At 42.7% G+C, this 22,597-nt stretch overlaps 1 protein-coding gene across 1 annotated transcript in view; it reads right to left on the minus strand.

The window, feature by feature from the left end:
* SETX (senataxin) overlaps nucleotides 1-22,383 on the minus strand; it is an 85,030-nt gene extending 62,647 nt beyond the window's left edge. Inside the window, exons 1-8 of the mRNA XM_080819219.1 lie at nucleotides 22,240-22,383; nucleotides 21,995-22,102; nucleotides 20,713-20,826; nucleotides 14,823-15,006; nucleotides 13,408-13,618; nucleotides 11,350-11,459; nucleotides 3,541-3,760; nucleotides 2,508-2,627 (exon numbers count right to left, since the gene is read on the minus strand). Of these exons, the coding sequence (XP_080675345.1) occupies nucleotides 2,508-2,627; nucleotides 3,541-3,760; nucleotides 11,350-11,459; nucleotides 13,408-13,618; nucleotides 14,823-14,999 (838 nt within the window). The 5' untranslated portion in view covers nucleotides 15,000-15,006; nucleotides 20,713-20,826; nucleotides 21,995-22,102; nucleotides 22,240-22,383. The remainder of the gene's footprint in view (nucleotides 1-2,507; nucleotides 2,628-3,540; nucleotides 3,761-11,349; nucleotides 11,460-13,407; nucleotides 13,619-14,822; nucleotides 15,007-20,712; nucleotides 20,827-21,994; nucleotides 22,103-22,239) is intronic.
* Between the last annotated feature and the right edge of the window lie 214 nt (nucleotides 22,384-22,597).

Genomic DNA, 22,597 nt, shown 5'->3' on the forward strand with positions numbered 1-22,597 from the left:
AACACAACGGAGTGATTGCTGGATTACAAAACCATCAGAAAAAGATGCTAAAACGTATGAGAATGAAGCATTCTTTATCTGGGAAGCAACAAATTTAAAATAAAGTGCTGCCAAACACAGGTTTTTAAAAGCCTGATAAACTTTAAAGTTAATTTTGAATTTTTTGCAAGCCATATATATACACTGCTAAGAAATTTTTAAATGGGGAACAAACTGAGATAGTCTAGGTAAACTCACCTCTCTCACCCTGTTTGCATACCTGAAGCAATTCTTCCTACCGAGCAAAGCGCATGATACAAGAAATTCTGGTTTAGCAGGATCTGAATTGTGTGTGCCATGTGACCGCTGTAGACACACCCTTCATCCATCCATATCTCAATGTGGCTTTGCTACCTACTTTTTTTTTCTTTTTTAATTTCTTTTCAGCGTAACAGTATTCATTGTTTTTTCACCACACCCAGTGCTCCATGCAATCCGTGCCCTCCCTAATACCCACCACCTGGTTCCCCCAACCTCCCACCCCCCACCCCGCCCCTTCAAAACCCTCAGGTTGTTTTTCAGAGTCCAGAGTCTCTCGTGGTTCACCTCCCCTTCCAATTTCCCTCAACTCCCTTCTCCTCTCCATCTACCCTTATCCTCCATATTATTTGTTGTTACCTACTTTTCATCCCAATGGCAGGAATTCCCATTACTGAGAAGCTCTTGCCACCAGTCCTTTCCTTCTTCTCTATCAGATATGCAGTGGCAAAAGACCGCCCCACTCAAAGGCTTTCAACTGCTCTTTAATGTCTTCCAAGAATTCAAAGTCCTCTGTCATGTCCTTACTTTTAAGACCCTACTCTACTGTTTCTTTCAGCTTCATTTTTCAGATTTCCATAATCATACCTTATCTACAGCAAAAACAGCCGGCTTTTTCCCAAGTAAGAACCAGAATGCCTTCACTATTAGCACCACCATCAGAATCGTCCTTCCTCAAGCCCAGCTCAAATGCTCCTACTACATCAAACGTTCCCTGGTCCCTTCCTCCTCTTTAGCATTCTTCTGACACAGGTGCTCCCTCTCTATCTCACTGATAGCTTATCTGGTCACCTAGAACTTTCTGCTTTATTTCCCTCAGGACTCTTAAACTCTACCTGCTTCCTTTCCTGCAGCTGACACAATGTCTCATGTCCAGTAAGCTCTCAAGTAAGGAACAAAGTCATCAGTTGAAGACCATTATGAAAGGCTTCTTAAAGAGAGGACTCCCATTGTGAAGAAGGGTAGGGGAGCTGGATTAACGGAAGACAGAATTGTATGGGAAAGGCACAAAAGAATGAACTACAAATGTAGGAAATATTGGTAAATGAAATAGTAATAACTTTAAGAATAATGTAGCAAGGGGCGTCTGGGTGGCTCAGTGGATTGAGCCTCTGCCTTCGGCTCAGGTCATGATCTCAGGGTCCTGGGATCGAGCCCCACGTCAGGCTCTCTGCTCCACGGGGAGCCTGCTTCTCCCTCTCTCTCTGCCTGCCTCTCTGCCTACTTGTGATCTCTCTGCCTGTCAAATAAATAAATAAAATCTTAAAAAAAAAAAAAAAGATTAGAAACATTCAGTACAGATCTTTCCTCATCAGCTTGACACAACCATAAGCACAAGAAAATGAGGGTATAATAATAAATATTACTACAAGTTTTACACTCTGTTTTCTAGACTATCTGAACAGCACTGTCCAAGAGTGCTTTCTGTGCTGATGGAAATGTCCTTGACCCACACTGAGCAATACAGTAGCTACCGGGTATATGCGGCTACTGAGCACTGGAAACACACCTTGTGGGACTGCAAAACTGAATTCTCTATTTAACTGTAATTAGCTTAAGTTTAAATAGCCACATGTGGCTAACAGTTACCATACTGGAAAGTGGAATCCCAGAGAACCAAAGTGAAAGGAAGAACCAGGAAAAAGGAAGACAGTGAGACAGGGAAGGCTTTCTCCACAATTTTAACTACCATGTCATTAGAAATGTATCTGCTCGGGGCGCCTGGGTGGCTCAGTGGGTTGAGCCTCTGCCTTTGGCTTGGGTCATGATCTCAGGGTCCTAAGATTGAGCCCCGCATCAGGTTCTCTGCTCAGTAGGGAGCCTGCTTCTCCCTCTCTCTCTGCCTGTCTCTCTGTCTACTTGTGAGCTCTGTCAAATAAATAAAATCTTTAAAAAATATATATATATATGTGTGTGTGTGTGTGTGTGTGTGTGTGTGTATATCTGCTAGTCTTGACTCTAGCACTAACTGGGCATTTCAACATGAAACAGTAAATTAACTTTCCTGGGCTTCAGTCTCCACTTTTATGAAGGTAAGGTACTGAAATTTAAACTCTAAAGGCCCCTTCCAATTTAAAAATCTGAATCTGTGACTTAACCATACAAACATTCACTCTTCTTTTGTCCACACCATACACCCAAATTCTTGCAATGACACTAACATTTTACATCCCAGTATTCAAAAGCATTTCGCAAATAAAGGTTATTACCATCTGCTTGCCTCTCCATGGTGTGAAGTATTGACTGCATGAAATCATTCTGTTTGTCTGAGCCTAGCAACAGTGAGTCCATGGCCTGCTCCTCCAGAATGGTCAGCAACATGCAAATACCTGTAAGATCATTGACAGTCTTCTTGATTTGATTAAAAAACACAGCGCTCATGCCTTCTCTGGCTTAGTTGGCAAAAGAGTAACAAGGTGGTAAAATGAAGCAAACCAGTATCCAGTTCCTCAAACACTTAAGTCTGAGATAGTCATACCCAACTGCTCCCAAGTAACAGGACTTTAGACTGACTTGAAAGTAAAAGGAGGAAATGGTACAAACCTGGTTAGAAAACAATTCCTAAGATGACTACCACACAATTTTTATTTCCTCAAATCTAAGGTGCCTTCAATTTTAAGATCGCCATATCCTGAGTACTCATCACTATCAAATATGACATACGACTGTAAGACTCAGAGTAAGTAAGTAGGGTAGAACTATTCTGGGTCAGTGTAAAACTGAAAACCAAAGCTATTATCTCTTTCAACCAGGAAATATTTTACAGATGGGAAAGTCTCTTTAAAATATATCAAACCCCGGCAAGCTCTATTATTATTATAAGTTTCATTATTCTTATTCCTAATACAGAGATGATAGTGATGATAGAACATCTACCCCATAACTGTTACAAGGACTAAATCAACAGGGCATCAAAAGTAAAAAAATAAATAAATAAATAAAATAAAGTAAAATATATCAAACCCCATTAAAATCAACTGCTATAATAATGTTTCGTTATATGCAGTATCGTTTTAAATAAAAGATTTGCCATACTTGAACATATACCTCTTACAAAGATGGTTTCTAGGATAAAGAGTGTTTAAGAACAGGATGTGTAATGACTCAGTTAATTTTAACAACAGAACAAAAATTGGGAACCACGAAATCCTTGATCAGATCACCAAGAAATCACTTCCTTTGCAGGATACTCATTAAGAATTATAGAAAAACAGCGTTGTATTTGTGTAAAACAATACTTACCTAACCAATAGTTTTTGTAGTTGGTGGTATCATACATGTGTGAGGGCAGAAGAATCAGTTTACCCTTCTCGAGGATAGAAGAAGTATAAATGTCTGGACTTTCCAAAAGCCCCAACTCAATGACTTTAAAAAGGCAAGTCAAAACCTCCTGCAAGTCATAATAATCATCTCTGTCCACTTTTCCCAAATTTCTTGCGGTCAGGATAGCCCAACGCCGAACCTAAGAGCATAACATGTTCACTACTTCATTCAACAGATAATTGTCTACACGAAGCAAGAACCTAATTAAGAAAATAGGATTCTCTACAGATTTTTAAAGACCTGAGATATTAATACATGCAATGCTTGGACCTTATTTTATCCTGATTTGAACAAACTAACCCTAAAAAACCATTTCTGAGATAATCATTTCCATTAATTTAAATAACGATCAGAAATATATTAAGGGTGCCTGGGTGGCTCAGTCAGTTATACGAGATCAAGCCCCATATCAGACTCCCTGCAGGGAGCCCGCTTCTCCATCGCCCTCTGCAGCTTGCCCTGCTTGCACTCTCTCAAGTAACAAATAAAAATTTTTCATTAAGGGCGCCTGGGTGGCTCAGTGGGTTGAGCCGCTGCCTTCGGCTCAGGTCATAATCTCAGGGTCCTGGGATCGAGTCCCGCATCGGGCTCTCTGCTCAGCAGGGAGCCTGCTTCCCCCTCTCTCTGCCTGCCTCTCTGTCTACTTGTAATCTCTGTCTGTCAAATAAATAAATAAAATCTTTAAAAAAACAAAAAACACCAGTTCCCCAACTCATCACAATTCATTTAAAAAAAATTTTTTTTTTCATTAAAAAAAAAAAAAAAAAAACCAGGGCGCCTGGGTGGCTCAGTGGGTTAAGCCGCTGCCTTTGGCTCAGGTCATGATCTCAGGGTCCTAGGATCGAGCCCCGCAACGGGCTCTCTGCTTGGGGGGAGCCTGCTTCCCTCCTCCCCGCCGCCTGCCTCTCTGCGTACTTGTGATCCCTCTGTCAAATAAATAAATAAAATCTTTAAAAAATATATATATTAAGGAATTATTTTAGGAGTCGTGATTTTTTAAAAAGTCCTTGTCTTTAGAGAGATACTGAAGTATCAGAAATTATAACGTGAAGAAAGTGGACAACACCGTGACTAGCTGATCCAAACTACCACAACCACGAAGGGCAAATGCTATGGCGTGCGTCCGCACAGGACACTCTGAGAAGGACATCACATCACTTTTACGGAGCACCCCAGCTGGGAATACACAGCCTGACTCGAACAACAAGGAAACAGCAGACAGACCCAAAACGAAGAGCATTCTATTTTTTAAAAGGGGCGGCGGCAGGGATGACGGCAACTTCAGAAATGTCACAAAAGACGAAGGCTGGGGGAACAGCAACCCAGATGAAGGGAGATTCAAGGAACCTAACTGCGTGTAAGAGCTGATCCCAGACCAGATACCGGGGCACAGCGCAGACACACTACGAACAACACTGGAATGCACGGTACGACAGGGAGACGGACATGACCAGGTCAGTGCAAGATTCACTGAAGCCTGTAACACTGTCTTTACAGAAAGAGAAGAGCCTCTTCTTAGGAAACACGCATGACGGATTTAACGGTAAAGCACACTGAGGGATGCAACCAACTTTCAAATGGCTCAGGAAAAAAAGGCCACGTCACTTGAAAGCAAATGATAGAGCAAATGGAGACACTTAACAATTCGTGAATATGGCTTAAGGCGATACAGGTATTTTCTACTTTATTTATTCTCGAGATTTTTCTGAAAGTGGGACTTTCCAAACAGTTAAAAAACAAAACCAAACCTAGGGGCTCTGTGCGTACCTATACACCCTGGTCACCACACACTAGTCTAACAACTGTGGACAAGTCTGACTCCGTTTCCTCATCTAAGAAACGTGGGCTGTAAGGTTTTAACGAGTTAACATCTGGAAACCATGCAACACTGCACCCAAAACACAGCAGACCTGAACATTCACAGTCACGAAGAGCCTTTATCCAAGAAAGCAGTATGCCACATTAACACTAGGGACTGTCCAGACGACGCGAAAAGGCACAAGCCCACCCTGCACAGAGACTGTAGGTGGTAAAGGACCCCAGCTGTTTGAAAGGTCTTTGTTTCGCCTTCTCTCTTGGGCACGTCTCTAGATGGACAGCCACCACTCTTCAGCACGGGGAAGATACCGTCCGGCTGATCCGGTTTTACTCCTGTCACCAAGCAGCTAACTGCAGCTCTCCCGCAAGGAGTCTTTTCTCCGGCTCCTTTAAAACCTTTGTCTGTAGTGTCCTGAAATATTACTACAGTTTGCGTTGGTGTGGCTTTTTCTTTCATTTTTCCACCTCAGAATCTGGAGAATGCTTCTGTGTTTTTCATGGACTCTGAGAAGCAACGCACCATCATCTCTTCATTCTGATTCTTTCCTTCGCCAACACGGGGCAAACGGAGATGACATCTTCCCACTATGCCTGCCTCCAGCTTTCCCTCTCCATCCCTTTGTCTGTCTGCTTTCTAAGCAGCCTGCTTGTCTTCTAAATTCATTAATTCTTCAGCCACACCTAACTAGCCATTCAATCCATCTAAAACGTTTAATTTTATGTGTTTCATTTGTACATATTTTAACCGAATCTTTAAAAACTATTACCGGTCTTTGGACTGTGAGTTTTCAAGTCTCTTTTATTGAAGCACTTCATATTCACTGTCTGGTCATTCTAGTAAAGAGTTCTTTGGGTCCCCTTTCTTGTTTTTATTTCTACTCACACATAGTGGTTTTGCCGTTTTAAAATTTTGCCATCTTCAGTGGGGATGTGTCTGTGGGAATCTGGCAAGGACTCAGTTGACGATGTATCCCTCTGGAAAGATCTGCAATGGTTTCCGCAAGCGTCGAGCAAGCAAGCAAACAGAAACTTTTCTTACAAAGAGAGGGCTTTGGTTACAATTTTCACGGAAGCCTTTTTTCCTCAACCAGATTTCAGAAATAGACACATCTCTGTCACCTGTGAATTATTTTCTACTACCTTTTTGACTGAGGGATGGACCATCAAAAGTCTGTTTTATGGTAGAGCCTCTAACTCCCTATCCCAATGCCTTAGTATACATCTGTTAAACCCAAATTTCATCTAAATTTGAATATTCCTTTGTTGAATGAGGGTTAGGGAGTAAGACCTCAGAATTAAGACTATAACCTTTCATTCACGACAAACTTTCATCTTTGGTCCATGCATAGCTCATTTTTAATTTTTATTATTAATGCAACACGCATCCATAAACTCCTCATCCAACACAGAAACTAAGGTCCCTTCACTCTAACACACATCTAACTATATGGGGCCCTCTGCGCCCCCTATTCTTCCTGCCCCTTCCAACCCGAGGTCACCGTCATCTCCAATACCACGTCCTTCATCCCCTTGCCTATTTTTTTATACAGTTATGGTACCTACCTGTAAACATCGGTTTTGTTTTTAACTTTATAAAAAGAGTTTCCTCCGGGGCACCTGGGTGGCTCAGTGGGTTAAGCCTCTGCCTTCGGTTCAGGTCATGGTCCCGGGGTCCTGGGATCCAGCCGGCATCGGGCTCTCTGCTCAGCGGGGCACCTGCTTCTCCTCCCCACCCCCTACCCGCCTCTCTGCCTACTTGTGATCTCTGTCAAATAAACAAATAAAATCTTTTAATAAATAAATAAATAAATAAATAAGTAAAAAGGGTTTCCTCCTATACATCATCTTTGGAAACTTTATTCCGCTTACAACGGTCTATTACCAGGATTCACCCATTTTGTTCCGAGTTGACTGTCTGAGCTGCTGCGTGATAGTCCCATGTGAAGACCCTTCACAATTTATTCACCGAAGGTTGCCTGCAGGTTTTGGTGAACTCCGAGGAGTGTGCTATGGAATTTCTTCTGCACGCGCCTGTTACAAATGTTCAAGAGTCTGTCTCTCCCATATACACTCAGGTAGGAAACTGCCAGATCACAGGACAAAGCAACGTGCAAATGCAGATGAAGCCGAACTAATCTCCGAGGTGTTGCCCCAATTTGCACTTGCACCAGCAACGAGGTCCTGCAGATCCACATCCTAATACCTACAGCCCCAAACTAGTGCACGCTACAGAACTCTCACTGTGGTCTTACTATTTCTTTGTCGTTAATACCAAACTGTCCTTCATATGTCTATTAGCCACAGAAATTCCTCTTCTGGGAAATGCCTGTTCAGGTCTTCCTCCATTTTTCTTTTGGGGTTTTGTTAAGTGTCGCTTATAGTTTCTCCCAATTTTTAACTTGTCTTTTCACTTCAAGATGTCTTTTGATAAACAAAAGCTCTTCATTTTGATATAGTCACGTTTGTCAGCCTTTCTTTGTAACCAAAGCCCAATGCTTTTTCCTTTCCAAAAAAAAAAAAAAAAAGGCAAGCTTTCCTTTCCTTAAAATCTCAGTTATACCTTTATTTTCTGCCAAGAGTTTGGCCATTTTATTTTTGACATTTAATCTATAGAGTTTTTAAATACCTGATTTTTTTTTTTTTAAGGATTTTGTTTGTTTGGCAGAAGGGTCACAAGCAGGCAGAGAGGCAGGCAGAGAGAGAGGGGGAAGCAGGCTCCCTGCTGAGCAGAGCCCCCGATGTGGGACTCGATCCCAGGACCCTGAGATCATGACCTGAGCTGAAGGCAGAGGCTTTAACCCACTGAGCCACCCAGGTGCCCCTTAAAAACCTGATGTTTTAAGGATAGGATTTAAAAATATGATTTTCTCCATTGAGATACCTTTGTATCATTTCCATTTCAGTCCTTCTTTGCCCCATTGATCTGACACATCACCTCTATCAAATACCAAAAATTTAAATATGAATGACTCTGTCTGAGTCTCTATTCTATTCCACCTGCCGAAGTGTCTGTTTGCAGATCAATATCACATTGTCTTAACTATCAGAGCTTCGTAGCAGGTCTCCCTCATTCTCAGAAATGTCCTGGCAACTTTGGATTCTTCCTCTTCCATATATGTATTTTAGAGACATCTTAACATGTTACATTAAAAACCCTGCTGGAATTTATTTAAAAACACTGAATCTATAGATCAATCTGGAGCAAACGGACAGATCTAAGTTTTCTTATTTATGAACACAGGGTCTTTCTTAAGGTCTTTCATGTGTTAATTCAATTTTTTAAAAAAGATTTTATTTATTTATTTATTCGACAGAGAGAGAGATCACAAGTAGGCAGAGAGGCAGGCAGAGAGAGGGGGAAGCAGGCTCCCCGCTGAGTGAGAGCTTGATTCGGGGCTCAATCCCAGGACTCTGAGATCATCACCTGAGCCGAGGGCAGAAGCTTAACCCTCTGAGCCACCCCGGCACCCCTCTTTCATGTGTTAATTAAGTTTAATAATTTTCCTGTAGAAGTTTCATATCTTTGTTAGATTTATGCCTGGGCATTTAATATTTTCTGAACCTGTAATCAATGGAAACTCAACTTTATTAATTTTTGAGTGGCTGTGTACAGAAATACCACCAACTTCTATAAATACTTTAATCACCTTGTTAGACACTTATTTCTTAAAACTTGTAGATTCTTTGGGGTTTCCTATGTAAATAATCTTACTGTTGCAAATTATGTCATTTTACTTCTTCCTTTCAAATTTTAATGCCTCTAATTTCTTTTTCTAATTTTTACTGCATTGACCAGAACTCCAACTTGACACTCTACAAAAAGTCATGATAGTGAGCACCTTTGTCTATTTCTGATTTTAAAGGGACTGCTTCACTAAAAGTTAGTCAATCTGGATAATGTTTCCTTTAGGTTTTTTTACAGATACAACTCATCAGCTCATAGAGTTCCCTTCGATTCCTAATTTGCTAAGCATTTTAAATCTGAATGGTTGCTGAATCTTATCAAATAGTTTTCCTGCATCCAATCAACCATATGAGTTTTTAAATTGTCAGTAAGGTAAAATGCTATTTACAGATTTTCTAATATTTTAAGATTTTTGCATATTAATGACCATAATTTACCCTTAATGTGTTAGGTGTCTTATTTTTGTTATTATGTCTTATTATGTTTTTATGTTATTATGTTTTTGTTATTTATATGTTATTACTGGCTTCCTAGAATAAATTTAGGAGTATTCCTTTCCTGGAAAGACATACATAAAATCAGGATAATCTATTCTGAATAATCAGCTCACTAATTTTGAGGCTTTCTTCTTTTCCATAATTATTTCAAGTTATAAATTTCCCTGAAAGCACTTCTTTTACTACATCCTATAATTTTTTTATGTGGCATCGTCATTATGATTCAATTCTGGGTATTCCTAAGTCTTGATTTCTTCTTTAGCGTGTGTTAATTTCAAAATGTGGAAACTCATTTATCTTTTCATTAACTTCTATCTAAATTGTGTTATGATCACAGATCATGGTAGTCCTTGAAATGTGCTGAAACATTTATCATGGTTTGGTACTGATTCCTTTCGTCATGTTCAACATAAACTTGAAAAAACGGTTAGATGCCCAGTTCACTTATATACTCATTAGGTTACATATGTAAACTACCTTGTATTCATATTCCCTTACTCATTGAGGTCTTTATTGGCCTACTAATTCAATACTGAAGATAAGGACATGAAAATCTTTTACAATAATGAGTCTACTATCCCTTCTTGTAGTTCTACAAATAAATGCATCACTTATTTGAGCCCATTTTAACCAGCATATTACTTGTTTAAAAATGCTCTATGATCTTGAACTGAATTATTTTATTATGTAATAACCTTATCCATCCTTATCCAAATATCTATTTTATTTGATATTACAATAGCTTCACCACTTTGTTTAGGTCAGTATTTGCCAATTAGCTGTTTCTCTAACTCCTACATCAACCTTTTTCACCCTATGTTTTAAGTGTTTGTCTTAGGAGCTACGTGGACTTTGTTATCCGATCTTTGTCTTTTAACTGACAAATTCAGCCCACTTATATTAAAAACTGATATGTTTAAACCTGTTTGTATGTATGAAGTTTTTCTATTTCTTTTAAAGCATTTTCTATATAAATTCATTATTTAAGATAATTCACTACCTAGCTCTGCCCTTAAGCAGATGAGAACCTAGCATGCACGCTCTCACCTCTTTAGTCTCCTTGCCTGCCTCATCACACTGATACCACCTAGTCCAAGTTTTCAGTTTCCTTGAACTTAGTTTTTCTTTAAATAATAAACTTTATCACAATATTCAATCAACTTCATATATTCCTGACATCTTCTGAATTCTTCTTTGTTAAGGATTTCATTCAACAATCTCACACCAGCAGCTCAAGACTCTCAACCACTGTCACTTGCAGGACACTGCAGACTCGGTCACAAAGCCCATGAGGGCTTCGCCCAGGTCCTGGGGGCTTGGCTGAACCTGCTTCCTCTACTGCTATGCAGGTGTAAAAAAGGCCAGGCCCAGAGGGTACCTGACTGTACTTTCTGTCCCTTTTCTTTCACAGGCAGGGAAGTCTCAACTTTATGTTGAGCACAGGCCTTGTCGCTGGTCCTTTGCCTTGCCTGGAGTACACGTGGAATTCTGTTATCCTGACAAACTATCTCCGGCTACCTAAAGCCACCCAGGCCTACAGACTTCCACCATCTATCGCTCAGTGTTTCTGCTCCACTGCTGCTCCACAGAAACATTTACCTTTTGAGGGGCGTGATTATACATTTTTAACAGTTTAATATTTTAAACAAAATATATACCCAAACCCTCTATTATAGCTACTTAAATATGCAAAAATATGTCCTTTCATTGCCCACCATTCATACTCACCATTTCATTGGGATGGACCAAAAACAAATAGATGCCCGGATGTTTGTCAAAAACCTGAAAGGAGCAATTAGCTTGTTCCATCCGACAAAGTGCTTCAACACATAATTCATCTAAAAAGAAAAAGTAACACAGTAAATATAAAGACATAGATCTTAGCTTATCAAGAGTTCCTAAATCTGGCTCTTTTGCTTGTTCTCTGAGTAAATAAAGTTGTTCCTTTTTTTTTTCCAAACGAGGCATTAAAATTGCTGATCACGTAACAGTATTTACCAATCTAAAAGACTAATCCAGTGTGACTGATCGTGTGTTCCTATAAACTACCCTGACTTTACTGATATACACTTCTTTTCTTACACTTGGCGTAATTATATCCACAGGCTATCTTCTTAGAAGTATGGATATAAGCCCAGTTCCATTAGGATTCTACATTTTGATCCACACGGACTTTGTTTAGTACTAGTGATAAAGTGAGCTTTCCCCCCAAATGACTATTTTGTCCTATTCTCCTTTATTGAATAATCCATTTTCTTCACTAGTTTGAAAAGCTACCATCATCAAACAAGCTTCCCAAAACATGGCTGGTTCATTTCCGGACTCGATGCTGTTCTACAAGTCGAGCCATGCTTGCACTGTTCTGATTCCTGCTGCTTTATGGAAATCTCTACAGTACCTTTCAGAAGTGTCCTGAATAGACTCCTACTAATTTACCCCACCTAATGAATCAACTCTACTTCCTCAAACTTCAAAGAGTATTGTTAGTGATGAAGACTAGCTTTGGAAAACAGTGATGATAACAGGAAAAGCATGAAGGAAGCATTTGGGTATTGATGGCTTGTTTCTTTATCTGGGTGCTGGCTACACAGGTGTGTTTGGTGAAAAATCAACATTTATGTACTTTCTTGAACAGAGTACCCATTAATAAATGCTTAAAAACAATTTTAAAACCTAATTATTTAGAACTTATTTAGAAGGAATTGATGTATCTAAACAAATCTTTAGATCTACTTTTCAGTTTACTGAAAATACAGAGAATAAATAAGTTAAATAACATTATAAGGAAACAATCTAAAAAATCCAAAAAGCGCATTATACGTTACAGGGTAACTATATGGTCTCAGTAAGTCAAGGTTATGGCAATAAATAAATAAATAAATTTGTGTATGTGTATAAGTAGACTGTTTTGCATTCAAAGAGATGTACAAAATATGAACCAAGGCAATATATGGTCCCTGAATGGATTCTTATTTAAACAAACCAGCCAAAAACCCCACTTTGCAACTACTGGGAAAATCTGAATATGGACTAGATACTAGGTAGCTTAAAGGTATTGTTTTTTGGTGTGTGGGGGGGAGGTATGGCCATTTTGTTAGATCACAAAAATATCTTCATTTTTATGAGATTCATATTAAGAAATGCAAATATAAATGACCCAAATATAGGCAGCCATAACATGCCACACGTAGAATTAGTGAAAATTACTACAGATCAGTAATTCTCAACCATGGATAGTTTTGCCCTCAACGCTCAAGGGACATCTGGCATTATGTGGCAACAGGCCGGTTGTCATCACAACAGGGGCAGTGGGAAGAGCGGAGTGCTACTGGCATCTAGTGGATAGAGGCCAGGGATGCTGCTAAACATCCTACAGCGGGCAGCGCAGCCCCACAATGATGAAGCACCCAATCCAAAATGTCACTATGCCAACGCTGAGAAATTCTGCTAATGACAAATTACAAGAATGAAAATTAACTTAAGGACAGATGAGTAAATGTTTGATAAAGCGAATACAGCAAGACTTTAGCAACTGTAGAACCTACATGATGTACACTCGATCTTAGCCAAAAGGCCGAGAAGAGATCCTACATGATGTATATACGTGTTCACTATATCACTCACTTTTCTGTATGTTTGGAAATTTGCATACTAAACTATTGGGAAAAAGTATGAAGTATCCTAATTATGTGTTTAACAAACAGATTTTCAATACAGATAAAACTAAGCCTTTACAATTCTTAAAAAAAAGACTGATAAAACTGGTAGAACACTCATGATACTCACTAACACGCTCATGTAAAAGCAGGTAAGGATATTTCAGTATTTCAAGAAGAGGAACTCGAAGCTTATTTTCAAAGTCTTGGCCAGTAAAGTCAAACAGCTGTGCCTCTCCATTGTTGTCTACTATATACAATTCATCATCGTCTCCAATTTCTGCCTTCATGGATTTTTCAAAGTGATTTATGAGACGTAAGGTTTCTAATTCCCATAAAACCTACAGAAAAAGGAAAATGGGTAGTGTGCTTTATATGTTATTACTGGATGTCATGATCTTTTTAGAAAGCTTTCTAAGTATAAAAATGCAGAAGTTTATGGATGCCTGGGTGACTCAGTGGGTTGAGACTCTGCCTTCGGCTCAGGTCATGCTCTCAGAGTCCTGAAATCAAGCCCCACAACAGGCTCTCTGCTCAGCAGGGAGCCTGCTTGCTTCCCCCCTCTCTCTCTGCCTGCCTCTCTGCCTACTTGTGATCTCTCTCTCTCTGTCAAATAAATAAATCAAATCTTTAAAAAAAACACAGAAGTTTAAAGAAACAGTAAATATCACATTAGATTTGAAGAAAACAGTCATTAAACAAGGCCACTTTTAAGATATGAGTACACACAACATGAGATGTGTAAACACTGAGTTTTGCTATAAATATCTCAACATCCCTTATCAAAAGGGAATGGTGTGGAGCCTGCATGGCTCAGTTGGTTAAGCCTCCAGCTCTTGATTTCAGGGTTGTGAGTTTAAGCCCTAAGGTGGGTTCCACGCCCACTCCCCCAAAGAGGTGGGGGGATGAGAAGTTGAAGCGTTCTCTGTCAAAGGCATGATCATGCCTTCTCTATCTTCGCTTCCACGGTCCAGCCATAGGTACCACCTTAAAATATTAGCTGTAGCATAAAGACACTGGTTAGGTTCATAACTAGGAAACTGTAAATGCAAAGGTTTTCTCAACAGATTCGTAAGTAATCAACTTCTCCTCCTTTCTATATATCCATACATAACTCTACAATCTGGCTGTGCTTTTCATGTAATAAACCAAATAGTCAAAGCCACATGTTTTAAATTATAACGTTTCACTTTGGTTACTATGACCAGCAAACACACTCTTAGAAGTTTATACCATTTACCCATTAAAAAATGAAAAAAGAAAAAGGAATCAACCAATAAAATAACCCAAGCCATTCAGATACATGAAAGTAACACTGCCGAATATACAGACTTAAAAACATAAACTGAAAAAAACCCATACGTCATTTCTTAAGGCTGTTTTATATCATAATGACTAAAAGTGAAGGATCCTAAAATTCTGCTTTAGGTTTCCATTCAATTCCATCCGTCAATCCTGTCTCCTGAATGTTTCCAAAAGAGTTGAGGCCTCTCCTCTTCGTTGTTACCAAGCTCTGAAAACTACTGTCCATCGGATGTAAATTACCTCATGCAGGAATGGTAAATCGTCCCTTGCTCTGTGGTATTCGGCCACACACTCTAAGCAGTAGCAGAGGTCTTCATCAGCTGTTTGAAACTCGCCAGAGTGGGTCCTGGATGCATAGCGCTGCAGGAAGTCAACGGTGGAACTGCCACCTGGCGTACACCAACAACATGTGCTCATTCTGCACCTGCATCCAGAAAAGACAACCTCTAAACACTAAAGAAAAGTAACAACACTTCAGGCCTCTTCTGTGGGACTCCCCTCTCCAACTTAAAACGTGCCTCCACCACATCGAGAAAGTCCTGCTGCCCAGCTTATCAATTACTGCCCAACCTCAAATCTGGGCCCACTCTGAAAAACTTTATCTTTGACACATAAAAAATATGATGAAACAAAAGCACTTTGTTACTAAAAAACATCATGCAATACACAACTGTACTATAAAGCAAGCTCAAAACTGTGTGGTACGGATAGAAAATTACAGAGACAAAAACTTGTCAATGCCTTCAACGTATAGATTTTGGAATTTTCTAGTGATGTATTGGAGCCAAGTCAGAAGTTCAGGGAACCTTTACATTCTCAAAAGACATTTTTCCAGAAATTCATGGAAATACAAATATCCATTAAGTATTAATCCATACCAATAACAAAAACACAAGAGAACTTTCTCTGATTTAGAAAGTACAGATACAAGAATCTGCATACATTGTGTATGAACTGCTGCCCATAACCCACTGTAAGCTGTATTAGCTACAAATGTTAACCTATTGCTACTAAGTTTGATATTTAACGATTTTTGACTATCTGCAACTTTCGGTTTGTATAATACCATCAGAGCCTCCACCATCCAAACTCATGTGAAAGGGTTAAGCTAAACTAATTTTCCAAATCCTAGCAGTCTCACAAAGAGCAAAGTAACAGGACAGTACCAGGAACAGGAGGAAATCCCAAGAACCAAACGCATCAAAGGTTTTCATAAAGATACACAAATGAGGAAGGTTTATCAAAACTACAGACAGCATGGAAATGAGTGGATTAGCAAATAGTTCAATGGAGGCCAAAATCCAAAGAGATCTCCAATTCCAATAAAATGTAATAAAAATAAGATACTATGTTTTTATCCCTAACTAAATGCATATAAAAGTAAATACGAAGCTCACCATCTGTAAACAGTGTGTCATGGCTAAACATGGCTAAAAATACAAGGGAGCCTCCAAATACCATAAAGAACTCAAAATCCAAAAGTTTGTGGGTGTGTCAAAGAAATAATTGCAGCCAACCTGAAAGAGCTCTGGATGGCCAAAGCTGAAACAATTTGATCAACAAAACGAACAATGTAATTGTGGATTATAACCCATAGCATAGATGCACCTGAGTCTACAGGGCTATCAATAAATGACTGCATGAATAAACAAAGGTGGGAGACCAACCCTGTCTACAGAAGAATTCCGAATAATACCTATGGATACTCTCCATTCCAAGAGGTGGAGCTTAATCCCACCCCATCTTGAGTGTAGGCTGGACTTGCTGACTCACCGCCAAAGGAGAGAGTATGGAAAGGGAGATACTGTGACATTACAGTGGAGACAGCTGGCAAACACACTTAACCAAGTAATCAAGGCTCACCTCACTGTAGTTGATAACCCCTTACCTAATGTACTGAGGAAGGAACTTCAATTGTAGGATGCAGTCTCCAAACCAGCCCCCGCTTCTACACATGAGAAAAACATCAGACAAACCCAAAGTGACAATTGTCTACACAGCTATCAGCCAGTCTGCAAGAAGGAAGAAAACCACACCCAAGAATGAAGCAAGTGTTCTTTCATATGGAAATGATTTATTGGGAACTGGGCCAGAAAAATATCCAAGCCTGATCTTCAGAAATTTGACCTTAAGGGAATACAAGCTGGTACAGCCACTTTGGAAAACAGTGTAAAGTTTCCTCAAAAAGTTAAAAATAGAGCTACCCTATGACCCAGCAATTGTACTGCTGGGTATTTACCCCAAAGATACAGATGTAGTGAAAAGAAGGGCCATCTGCACCCCACTGTTCATAGCAGCAATGGCCACAATAGCCAAACTGTGGAAAGAGCCAAGATGCCCTTCAACGGATGAATGGATAAAGATGTGGTCCATATATACAATGGAATATTACTCAGCCACCAGAAAGGATCCATACCCAACATTTGCATCAACATGGATGGAACTCGAGGAGATTATGCTAAGTGAAATGAGAGAAAATGATCATATAATTTCACTTGTTTGTGGAACATAAGGAATAGCATGAAGGACATCAGGAAATGGAAGGGGAAAATGAAGGGGGGAAATCAGAGGGGCAGACAAACCATGAAAGACTATGGACTCTGAGAATCAAGCTGAGGGTTGTAGAGGGGTGGAGATGATGGGTATTAAGCCAAGTGATGGGTATTAAAGAGGGCACGAATCGCACGGAGCCCTGGGTGTTATATGCAAACAATGAATCATGGAACACTACATCAGAAACTAAGGATGTACTGTATGGTGACTAACATAATAATAAAAATTATTAAAAAAAGGAAATTTGACCTTAAATTAACTATCCAACGAATATAAGATATCATCCTATATAAGGTGAATCAAGTTGCAAACCCAACTGTAAACTATACACTAACAACTAAGTCCATTTCATAACTGGACATGACATCTTCCTCAAGGAGATGAAAACTGGTTAGCAGGACATAAAAAAAAGTCCTACCTTTTTTAATGTGTAAAGCACAGACATGCATAAAGTCCATAAAGAGATATATAATGTATTGGTGGTTTAAAATTCATGAGATATTCATAGGAAAGAAATGTCTAAAACATTTCTTTTCAGGGAGGGAAAAGGAACAATAAAAGGTTAAGAAACACAGCCAAGTCACTGAATATCTAGATATGGAAACCTGGCAGTGTGATGTTTTTGAATGCATTATTATCCTAAAACTCAAGAGTGAAAAAATCTCTGCTAACAGGAAATCAATGACATCTTGATAGAAAGTGTATTTCACTGCTGAGGGTTTTTTGGCATAATGCCAATTCCTAAAATAAGCTGATTTTTAAAAATTTCTTTCCTTATTTTCTTCTCATATTGTTAATTGAAAAATTATATATAAATACATAAGTAAAATCAAATACATGCATTTGTCTTGTGAATTTTTTTAATTTATTGAAGTACTAACTGTATGCTTTCTTCATGCTTCTGTAAAGAACTCAGGGTGACTTTCAACATTAAAGCTGAAAAGGACATATAAAAAGGGACATTTAGAAAACATACAGAAAAGGACACTAAAAAGGAGAAATCAAAACTCATTTAGAAGAAAATTTCACTAAGTCCTAAATTAGGTGCTTCCCAAAAAAACAGAGCAAAATAAATAAAAATAATGTGAGTTACACAGTCCTCACCTGAAAAATAGAAAAAGTATGCTAATTCAGCTGGAGAGTCCTACTCTTCCCTGACCTAATTCTAATTCAATTACATCCTACATCCTGCCCACGTGTGCAGCAAACTAGGGAATACCAAGTAACATAATGGATACTGTGGTTTTGCAGAATATAAAATTATTTTATTCAAGGAAGGGTTCCTTATATCTAAAACGCCAGTAACATAAATACTATGAAATTCAAAGTCTGCAGAAGCTGTTTTCTTCTGGTGATCTCATTCAAAGTGGGGCATGGGAACTTAGAAGATCTAAGATCTGAGAATAGAAAGTGAAACTCCTTGGAAATTTCTCAAACATCATCAGTTGTGTCAAGCAGGATTTGTGCAGTTAATCAAAACTCTGGAAAAATTAAGGATGTGAAGTACAAATAAACTAGTATAACTTTAAAATAATTAACACTTAACGACGACAAAAAAACCCTTTCTGCTAAGAAAATTAAGGAGTCTTAACTTCACTCACTCAGAAAGCTAGCCTACTTCCATACCCCAGAAAGCAGAACTAAATTTTCTTGCCTGTCATGTAAGAGATGAATGCCACGGGCTCTAGAATACAGAAAACAGTGCAACAAAGCATGTCAACAACAGAAACAGTTTCTAGGATTCCTCTCAAAAGGCCATAAATAGGTGGTTATGTCGACAAATTTAAAATCATCACTGGCCTGATACTTTGGCCAAAAAAATCTAAATGAGGTATACCGTGTTTCTTTTAAAGGAAAATGGCAGATGGGTGACCATAAATCCTGTTAAGTTTTTGCACAAGTCAGGTCTTCTGAAAGTCAGTCTTGTTGATTTTGTCAGATTTTAACTGCTTGGAACCATTACTGGGTCAGACACGGTGGTGTCCAGGGACCCCTCTACCTGCAGAACAGAACTAAGAGCCACACTCTGCGCACCACCAGAAAGAGAGCGGATTTGTCAGAAATACAGGATGCTTCACCGACTTTCCAGACTTGCCCTGAGGATACCTTTCTCAATATTAGCTGGCCAGAAACTTCAAAGAGCAATCCCTTCCCTCTACCCTTTTCAGCTAAACTTCTTGAAAAAGTCATCTCGATTCAGTTCCTCAACTCCTTGGCAATCTGGCTTCTACCCTCACATTTCACTGCTTGTCTTCCCAGAGTCCCTAATAATCTGTCTTGGCAAATCCCAGACGGTTCTTTACTCGCCTCCCCTGAAGCATACGGAATCCCCACCATCCATTCTTCCGCTAGGACGACACACCAATCTCCTCTCACTTCCTCTACCTCATCTCCTTCACAATCACTTCCTTTTTTCTCCCGAGTTTCCAAAGGCTTGCCTCAGCACTCCTCACTCGACACCCTCTTTCTCACTGACCTAATTCAAACCATGCTTCCATTACCACCTGCAATGAAGGCACCCAAGGACGGAGCATGCAGGTACCACTCTCTGTGTGACGATTAACCCTAACGGAGCCACTCAATCCGTGACAGCCTAAGCTAACAGTTTCTAGTCAATATCCAACCCCAGGAAGCCAACCTCACCTGACAGCCACCTCAAAGTCAAAGCAGAGTGAGACCCTCCCCTTAATCTGTTATTCACCCTGTGTGCTGACATTAGGATCCCTTCAGTGCTCAAATCAGTTACCTGGTAATTATCCCACATTCTCCCTCCCTTCACCCCCATCTCCATGAATTCCGTAAAGTCCATCTCCCTTATTGTATTTGCACTTTATTCTCCGTGACACGGCCACCGCCTGAGTAGAATGAATATATTTTCACATTCTGTGTGGATTACAGAAGCCTAAACATCTCTGCTCTGGTTTTATCCACCACCAATTCTTCCTCCAAAATGCGGCTGAAGGGCAAACCAAAAACCGAGTTTTGCATTCTTACAGTCCGGGGATAAAGTTCTAGTTCCTGACCTCCCCAACAGAAGGCCTCCCTAACCTGGCTTTGGCATTTCCTGCCACTCTCCCTCCCTTGCTCCTCCGAAAACGCTTCGTGGTATGTGGCATCCCCTGCCTTTGCACAAGCTCCTTCAACTGCCTTCAACATCCGCCTTTCATCCCTCTGCCTGGTTCTTCACCCGAAATGCACACCGGAGTCACCAAAGGAACTAAGAGAGGAGATAAGTAAGATTCAGATTCCACTTGTTAAAGGAAACGTCCCAGTGATTCTGATAAAAACATATGAGAGCTTCCTGCGCGCCGGGCGGCCCTGAGTGTCACCACAGCCCTGGGCTTACAGTCCCGTCCTCTCCCGTCCGCCAGTGAGGGCTCCGCTGTCCTCTCGGGCCTGGCACGGGTTTCCATCCCGGCGCTCCCAGCGCTCCCTGGGGCGGTTCACTTTGGTCTCCCACTCCCCACCCCCACCGGCTCGGTCCGTTAGGGCAAGGGCCTGTCGGGTAGGTTTACTACCCCAGTGCTTCACACACACTAAGGCAGGGAAAGTGTCCTAAACGTTTCTTTATAATTACCTGGGCTAGTGGCCTACAGAGAAGTGATCCTCAGCCGAGATTCCGAGGCTTACTTGGGAGTGGGTGAGGACTTGCGCTCACACACACCCAGGCTCTGGCCCCACAAGAGCATTTCTGGAATAAGACAGAAAACGTCCTCATCAGTCCTGGGAAGTGGAGGCAGCCGGTCAGACGGCTCGGGCTCGGGGAGGTCAGCCGGCCGGCCAGGGGGCAGCGCTCGGAACACGGTGCGTGCGCTTCCGACTCCGCAGGGGAACGGCGGGGCACCGCGTCCGACACCCCCCAGATCCGGGGAGCAGGTAACCGAGCCCTCGGGCCGCCAGTACTCTTCCTCGCCGGGGCTTCTTCCCCCTGCCAGCCCCGCGCCCGGTTCCCGCCGGGCCGAGCGCGTCTTCGGCCCCTCGCAGCCCCGGCAGGCGGGGAGGCGGACAGAGCCCCTCCGCCGGCCGCCGGCGCCTCCAGGCCGGGAGGGGGGCCACCCGGGAGCCGCACCCTCTCCGGAACAGGGAGGCGGTCTCCCGCGAGCCCCCGACGGCTCCCCGAAGAAACTACGCAGTGGCCAGACCAAAGGCAGCTCGCACGAGACCGCAGAGGAGACGACGGCGAGGGAGGGGCGGGGGGTCCGGACGCCCGGGACCCCGGGCTGCAGGCGGCGCCCGCGGGCTGCTCCCGCCTCCCGCGCCGCGGCCCTCCTGAGGGAAGCGGCCCCGCTCGCGCCGCCCCTCCCCCACCCGCCGGGCCTCACGCGCCGCGGCGGTTACTCCACGCGGCCCCGCGCGCACCAGTCGCGCACGAGAGCTGACGCCCGCCGGGTCGCGGCCTCGAGCCAGTCGCTGTCCTCACCCCGCTCGGCCTCGCGTCAGCCGCTAGCCCACCTCCATGCCTCGGCTCCACAGTCGGCCGAGAGCGGATGCACCGGCCCGCACCCGGGCACCTCCGTCCCCACTCAGCCGCCCAACCCGGGGGCGCCGCGCGCGAAGGCCCCGCCCCCCCCGCGTGCGCGCGGCGACGGCCCAACGCAGGCCCCGCCCCGACTGCCGCGGGCTTGTTTTGGTGCGCCGAGGGGCGGGGTGGAGGAAGAGGCGCACTCCGGCTCCGCCGCGAGGCCGAGACCTTGACGCCACTTCCGGGCTGCCGGGCTCGGCCAATAGCGAGCGTCCGTGTTGTGGAGGGCGGGGCACTGGCTGCGGAGCAAAGAACGCAGCCCCGCCCAGGACTCGCTTCCGGGAAGGGCCGCACGCCTGCCTCCCGCCCCGAGGGGCTCGGGCTCCGACGCTCTTGCCTTTTGGGTGCCGTCCCTCGTCTTCTCTTTTCAGCGCCTCAGGGGCTTCAACACGGTGTGCTACAGATCGAGAAGGATTTTTTTCCTTTTTTGATCGCCTTTAAATACCTAAAATATAATAATACGTAATCAGCACCTACTCTGGGGGCTTAGAGACCCCTTGGACTACGGAAAAAGGATACCCGAAGCGCTGTAGAGACAGCAGCAACCGCCACCGGGAAGGCCGCCCGGTTTTGACCGCCTACCCCGGCCTCGGAGGGCGAGGGGGCGTCCACCTGCCTCCCCTCCCACGGCGGAGGCGGGAACGCGCCGCAGTGGCCGAGGCCCGACGACGCTGCGAAGGGCCGGAGCGGCGGCCTCCGCGCAGGGGCCGTCCCCGAAGACTGAGTGGGCGCGGGGGGCGTGGGCGGCCGGGGAGACCCGCCCGGCGGGGGGCGTGGCTCGACGGGGGGCGTGGCTCGGCGGCCCCGCCCCCCCCCGCGCGGCCGTTGTGGCCCCTGAACCGTCTCCGAGTCGCGCGACGGCGCGAGGCGCGGCCGTTACCCGCCTGGATTCTCGAAGCTTCGTGCCGCCCCTCCCCCGCCCAGAACCGTTACACGGTCG

The sequence above is a fragment of the Martes martes genome (genome assembly GCF_963455335.1).
Source record: "Martes martes genome assembly, chromosome: 12".
Classification (NCBI taxonomy): domain Eukaryota; kingdom Metazoa; phylum Chordata; class Mammalia; order Carnivora; family Mustelidae; genus Martes; species Martes martes.